Source organism: Prinia subflava, chromosome 11, assembly GCF_021018805.1.
Source record: "Prinia subflava isolate CZ2003 ecotype Zambia chromosome 11, Cam_Psub_1.2, whole genome shotgun sequence".
Classification (NCBI taxonomy): Eukaryota; Metazoa; Chordata; class Aves; order Passeriformes; family Cisticolidae; genus Prinia; species Prinia subflava.
In genome coordinates, this window is record NC_086257.1 from 4,472,374 (window position 1) to 4,479,350 (window position 6,977).

General features: G+C 56.9%; 1 protein-coding gene across 2 annotated transcripts; it reads right to left on the minus strand.

Annotated features, from left to right (window-relative positions):
* Positions 1–1,322: 1,322 nt before the first annotated feature.
* TM4SF19 (transmembrane 4 L six family member 19) lies at positions 1,323–4,700 on the minus strand. 2 transcript variants are annotated; one of them, XM_063408745.1, is made up of 5 exons: positions 4,624–4,700; positions 2,725–2,908; positions 2,539–2,616; positions 1,899–2,083; positions 1,323–1,629 (listed from the first exon to the last, which is right to left on the minus strand). In XM_063408745.1, exons 2-5 carry the CDS (start codon positions 2,899–2,901, stop codon positions 1,443–1,445), a joined length of 627 nt encoding a protein of 208 aa, XP_063264815.1. In that variant the 5' UTR covers positions 2,902–2,908; positions 4,624–4,700; the 3' UTR covers positions 1,323–1,442. The 2 variants fall into 2 exon arrangements, with proteins under 2 accessions (XP_063264815.1, XP_063264813.1); XM_063408743.1 differs by lacking the exon at positions 4,624–4,700 and having other exon boundaries at positions 2,725–2,966.
* Positions 4,701–6,977: the final 2,277 nt, after the last annotated feature.

The following is a 6,977-nucleotide window of genomic DNA, read 5'->3' on the forward strand; positions in this document are numbered from 1 at the left end:
TAGAGGCTGACAAATGACAGACAACATGGAGAATAGGAATTTTCAGTTCCCCTGAAGCTGCAAAACAGAACTTAAAGACTAACTAGCAAGTGAGAGAAAGGGGTGTGAAAGTAGGCACAAAGGATGTTAAACACAGCTGGAACCAGGGGAGAAACAGGTAATGAGGAGCACGGTGGCTTTTGTGGCAAAGTTGTGCCACAAGAAACAGCAGCTTGTGCCCTGAGAGAAGTTCAAGGCAAGGTCACCATACTGGGGCACTCAGTGAGTACAGCCAGCAGTCACCCCTGTAGACAACCCTCAAGCACCAAAAGAGGACTTCCAGGAAGGGGTGGAGGCATGTAAATTGGCTCTAGGAAAAGTGATGTTTATTCATTCTCAAGGAAGTCTCTTGTAAAGAATCTGTCTGGTCGTGATGGAACAGACACCCTGTTGTGAGTTCCACACCACATTCGATTAGAGGAGATATCCTGCGTTGTCCAGCTCTGATAAAGAATGCCTGCTTGCTAATGCTTCAAACTGTGGTAGAAAATTGCTTCTCTGCCTCGTTTCAGTGTCACGAGGAGTGGCTGAGGCAGCTGCTGGGCTCATGGAGGGATGCTGGAAGCCGGGTCCTCACCTCCATCCCTCCCCAGACCAACTCCAACCCCAAACAGCCCCAGGAGAAGGGACACGGCCTGGGCCAGGGGGTCTGCACAGGAGCAGCCCTTGGCACATCATCCCCACGAGCTGCTTCAACCCCCGGGCTGTCCATCCCCCACGGGGCTCTGTCCATCCCCCAAGGGGGCTCTGTCCATCCCCACGGAGCTCTGTCCATCCCCATGGGGCTCTGTTCATCCCCACGGGGCTCTGTCCATCTCCAAGGGGGCTCTGTCCATCCCCACGGAGCTCTGTCCATCCCCAAGGGGGCTCTGTCCATCTCCAAGGGGGCTCTGTCCATCCCCCACAGGGGCTCTGTCCATCCCCACAGGGGCTCTGTCCATCCCCACAGGGGCTCTGTCCATCCCCCACAGGGGCTCTGTCCATCCCCAAGGGGGCTCTGTCCATCTCCAAGGGGGCTCTGTCCATCCCCACAGGGGCTCTGTCCATCCCCACAGGGGCTCTGTCCATCCCCCACAGGGGCTCTGTCCATCCCCCACAGGGGCTCTGTCCATCCCCACAGGGGCTCTGTCCATCCCCACAGGGGCTCTGTCCATCCCCCACAGGGGCTCTGTCCATCCCCAAGGGGGCTCTGTCCATCTCCAAGGGGGCTCTGTCCATCCCCACAGGGGCTCTGTCCATCCCCACAGGGGCTCTGTCCATCCCCACAGGGGCTCTGTCCATCCCCCACAGGTCTCTTGCACTGGGCTGGTGGCACTGCTCCTGCTGTGCCCTCTCCATGCTGTGTGCCAGCAGCCAAGTGACAGCCGGGGTGACACCTCCTGGGAGCCTCCTGGGAGCCTCCCCTACTTCCCCTGGCAGAGGCCGCAGAGGCAGCCCAGGCAGCCGTTGAGGATCTGGAGCAGGGCCAGCACCATCTCGGCCACGCTGAGGAGCAGCAGGAGGGAGAAGAGCACCACGTGCCAGGCCACGATGCCCTGGGGCTCCAGGCAGACGCTCCAGGCTCTCCGGTTGTACAGGTAGTTCTCAGCCCTGTGTGACAGTGAGGGAGAAGATGCAGCAGGTCCAGAATCCCCTCACTTTCTGCCGTGCAGCATCCCCCAGACATCCCATCCTTCATCTGAGGATGGGCAGCGTTAGGGAGGGTGATGAGGATGGAAAGCACCATGTAGAAATCCATGGAAGGTGAGAATTCCTTGAGCTACCAGGGTCTTCCATCAACCACCACCAGCAAGCACCCACCCACCCCTCCACCCTAATTAATCACTTAATTAGCGATAAGCTGATGAGGCAGCCCTCACCTGGCGTCAGGCCCCTGGCCGATGGCATCCAGGAAGGGGTAGCCCCAGAGGGCCCCGCGCCCGGGGCTGAGCTCGGTGGCGTTGTAGAGGCACAGGGGGCCATTGGTCAGCCCCACCCCGGACAGCACAAAGCAGGCGGCGGCGCCCACCAGCGCCACCTTGGAGAGCACCACGGAGACGAAGGCCTGCAGGGAGCACCGGGGCACAGAGGTCAGGGGGCCCAGGAGGCAGCTGCAGGCCGGCAGCAGAGCTTGGGGCAGGGGGAGAACGCCCCTCCCCAGCTGTGGCTGGGGATGGAGCCATGGCTGGGATGGGCAGAGGTGGGCAGGGAGAGGCAGTGACTGCAGAGCCCATCCCAGCACTCGCTGGAGCGCTGTCCCCTGGGGAGGTGACACCTGCCATGGCCACTGGAGAGCAGCCCCCTGCCTCAGCAGCAGGACCCGCTGTGGCAGAGGGGACGTTCACCACATCCCACCATGAGAAAGGGTTCTGTGACCCACCACAGGAGAGGGGGACCCATCACCATCCACCATGGGGCTGTGGGAGAGGGGGATCCCCGCCCTGTCCCACCACAGAGCCATGGAGGAGGTGGCACATCCCACCCACACTGCCTTAACTCAGGTCCCCAGCCCTGGCTCACGTTTTGGCGGGTGCCGCAGCCGGAGCAGCCGGAGCACTGCCACCCCAGCGCCGTGACGTGGGTCGCTGCCAGCAGCACCTGCGGGGACAAAAGCACAGCTGGGGGACAAAGGGGAGCCACCAGCCCCGCTCCATCCCCCTGTCCCTGCTCCAGCCCCTGGGAGAAGGACAGTCCCGCAGTACTCACGGCGATGCCGCCGCCCCAGACGCCCGGCACGGCCTTGGCGTGGCTGCTGATGTGCCCCTCCAGCAGGTACTTGGATGTTCCACCAGGGAAGAGCAGGAGGATGCTGGCTGCCATGGAGAACGTGCCCAGCACCAGCAGGCAGGGCCCCACGATGCGGCTGCACCTCCCCACACACATGGCTGTCCTGCATGGGAGCGGGAGGAGGAGGAGAGGGAAGGGCTGCATGTGGCCCCAAGGCTTCCCCACCCCGAGCCCATCTCACAGCTCTGGGTGGGCTGGAGTTGCTGGCTTGTGTGTTTGGGTGTCAGCCCACCCTGCTGGCCCTGCCCCTCCTTGAGGGCAATTCCAAGTGAAATTCTGATTCCTCTTTGCCAAATGGGCAATGGTGTTCCCACACCAAACCCCAAGACCTCCTGTGTGATCGCAGGGTTGGCCCTTCCAAAACCTGTCCCAGCTCATGGCAGGGGCAGATGGTCTTTAAGGTCCCTTCCAACCAAAACCAGTCTGAGGTGCTATGAAAATGTTACTGCAGGGAGCCAACCACCACAACCACACCACAGCCACACCACAACCACAACCACAACCCACCACAGCTCAGTTTGGCTTTCAGTGCTCACAACGAGCAGGAGGGAGCCAGGAAGGAGACAAAATCCTTGTACAAGGGCTTGTGGGAGCACATCAACCTCCAGTCAAATCCGAGAGCAATTCCATCCCTGTCTTGCCAAGTCCTACCATAGGTCTGAGTATGCTGAAACCAATTAAATTTAATTAAGAAAACATTATTCCCTATCCTCCAGTTCCACTGGCATCTTATTAAGTTATGAGTTTATCTAGCAAGCACCTGCCCATCTCCAGATGATACCTTGTCCAAAATTGCCTCTCTTCTGCTCCTACAAGACCCTCATCGTGTACAGGATGTCCACAGGTCACTCTGGGACTGCTGAAAGTAGCATGGTGTGATTGTCCTGCCTCCAGCTGCTTTCTACCCTGAGCTCTTTTGGCTTCAAGCTGGGCTCATGCCTTTTCCCTTTTCCTGCTAGATGCAGCCCGTTTTGCCCGAGTTCCCCAGGTCAGGCTGTTTCTTGCTCTGGCTGATTCCTCCTGCTCGCTCTGGCTCTGCAGAGCAGCAGTGGCTGCGGGTGTTCCCTGGGAAGAGCTGCCCCAGCAGGGCCCCAGGGCCGGGGAGGAGCAGCCAGGGCAGCCCTGAGGGCTGGGGGACCCCAGGCCAGGGGGGTCTGCTGGGACCAGCCCCACCAGCCCAGCAGGACACCGGGGAGGGCTGAGCAGGGAGCAGCAGGGCTGTGACACCGGTGTGGGGGGACACCAGCCAGACACTTGAGGGGACCTTCAGCTGCACCCATCCTAGAGCTGATTTCCATTTCCCAAGAATCCTCTCTTGATTTCCACCCTCCCTGCCTGGGTTATTGGGAATTTAGGGCCTCTTGCCCCCATTGAGGTCCTGCCTGCAGTCAGGGACTGTGTGTGGTTGTTTCCTCCCACAGCCAGGAGTACCCTCTGCTGATTCCCACCTCCCCACCTCCTTCTGGGACAGCTCCTGCTCCTCTGAGTTCTCACAGCCAGAGCCTTTCTGCACTTCTCCCCTCAACTTCTCCAAGGACTGTCCTTCCCCTCCAGTGCTGCCCTCTCCCTGGGGGTGGCAGGAGGTCTCCTTTCCCCAGGAAGCTCCCATGGTGGGCTGTCCCCTCCAAATATCCCCCTGAGCTGCTCAGCCAGTACAGACAAACCCCTGTGCAGGGCAGGCAAAGCCCAAGTGCAGGTGCTGCTGTCCAGCAGGAGCCTTGAAAGCAGCAGGGCTCCCCTCTGCCAGCACATCTCCGTGAGCAGAGGCACAGGGATTCCAGCAAAGCCCAGGGAATTCCTCCCCACTTCCCAGCTTACCTGGAGTGAGGCCACGCAGAGCAGCAGCGTCCACCCTCCGAGGAGCCCTGTCCTGGAGGCAGCACCCATGGGTGAGTATTTATGACACCTCAGTGAGTGCTCCCCTCCCTCCTTCCCCCAGGGGCCGCCCACCAGATCATGACCCTCCATCTCCCCATCCCAAGGAAGGATGACTGGCTGGATGAGCCAGCCTCTGCCGACGCTGAGCTTCTGCCTTGTTCTTCCCCATTTCAGAATCCACGCTGGCAGAGCTCACCAAAACAGGCACAGCCTCAGATTTTAAGGCTTCTACCCCATCTGCATTAAATGCTTCAACCAGTGCCCGAGTAGTGAACTCTGTTGCTCCTGGAACACCCTGGGGTGAATATTGGGATAATACTTTCCTCTCTAATACTTCAATAAAAGCTTCAGCATAAACATTCCCATGTGTCAACTGGCTCCTACTTCCCACCCCCTTGGCTTCCTCACAGGTGTCTTGGCTTTTCCTCAGGTGTTGAGTGCACCCCCACCATGTGTGGATCTCATACCTTGGTAATAAGATTGAGAGAGGAGGGTGATTTCTGGATATCTTCATTATTGTAAGTCATCAGATGTCAGCATTTCCTATCTGCCATGGCTGGCAATTAACGTGCAACAGGGAAACTGCAATTTCCACAGAGAAGGTCAGGAACAGGATCAGGAGATTATGAATGATGTTTGTGTCCAACAACAAGAGTCAGGGAAACTGTAGCACCAAAAAATGGCAAAAATGGGGCAGTTTTGTTGGCAGAGGAGTACAGGTGGCACAAGCAGAGGGAAGAATGGCTGGTGGGCTGTGCAGGCAGAAGGAAGAGCCTCCTCCAAGAAGAGTTTTGAGAGCCTTCCAGGAGACACATGGGAAAAGATGAATGGGTGAGGCCCAGTTACAGCAGGCAATTCCATTCCTCTTGCACAAATAAGCTGAGGAACAGATTATCTGAGAGTCCCTCTGAAAGGAAAATCAGAGCTGGCATCAGCAGAGGAATTCCCGTTTTAGTCACAGAATCTCAGAATAGTCTGAGGGGGAAGGGACCCAGCAGGATCCTGGAGTCCATCTCTGGAGTGAGTGGCCCATGCAGGGACTGAGCCTGAGACCTTGGCACCACCAGCTTGACGTGATCAAGCACCCGAGTTCATCTCAGGGTGTTTCAACCCTAAATAAGACAAATCAGTCTCTAAAATCCAGACAGACAACATGCAGGATAAGCAGAGTTCAGGTTCTCCTTTCTCTCTTCTTTTACTTAGAGGGGAACCCGTTTTTCACTCTGCTGGAAGAAAATGTTTTGCAACCTCATCTTGTGCCCTTCCCACGTCACAGCAATCTGAGGTTCCCACACACACATGACCTGCTCCATCACCTCCCCCAGAAAACCCCACGCCAGGAAGTGTGAAGCATCCTGGTGACACTTTCTTTCCTGGATTGCCAATCTTTTCCTTATAAGAATAACCATAATGAAGGTTAATTTTAGCCCTGCACGTGAGGAGCTGTGTGCTCGCCTTTCTCACTCCAGAGTTCAACTGTGAAAGTGTCAGCACAGCAAGGAACTTGCTGCCAGTCCTGGTGCAGCCAAACCTGGTCCCACCTAAGGCAATCCCAGCTTGGCAAGGTCCTCCTGCTGGTTCCTCAGGGCTGAGGAGGTGCCCTCCCTTCCCTGCTCCCCAGACCTCTTTGGGGCTGTGAATCTGCACAGCAGGCTGGGCTCCAGGAGGGGTTTGGCTTCAAGGAGAACCAGAGAGACTGAGGTGAGTCAGAACTGGTGAGAAGGAACCGTCCTGTGCCAAACCAGCCTCCACCTTGGCCCTGCATGGAAGATGTTCAGCACCCCCCGGTCTCTCTCACTCCCCTCCTTAGCATCTGCAAATCTACTTCTGCCACTGCTCAGCGAAGACTTCTCAAAAATCCCCTCAGACAAACCCTGCAGGGTGTTTGTGGCTAGAACTGACTGAGGAAACACCGACACGATCAGTATTGAATATTGTCTGGGAAAAGTGTTGTCTCAAGAAGCAGAGAACCTGAGGCTGACCAGGGGGACAGTATTCACTTTAGAGCTTACAAATGTTACCTGAATTTATGGTTCAGATAAACCAACTCCACGAAAAGCTGGAAGTTCACAGAAAGGAAAAATAAGTAAATTAAACCCAAGAGGTATTTTGAGTTTGAGGTATCTCTGTAGTTCCTTGACCTGCAGACTGCTGTAAAAGCATTCCTGACTCAGTTGGAACTGGAAATATTTTCCTAGGATGCATGAAGAGTTCAGGGTTTTCCAGCTTCAAGACTGGCAGGGGCTGAGCTCCACTGTTCCAGTGGAGACCTACCAATGGTCAGGAACACGAGG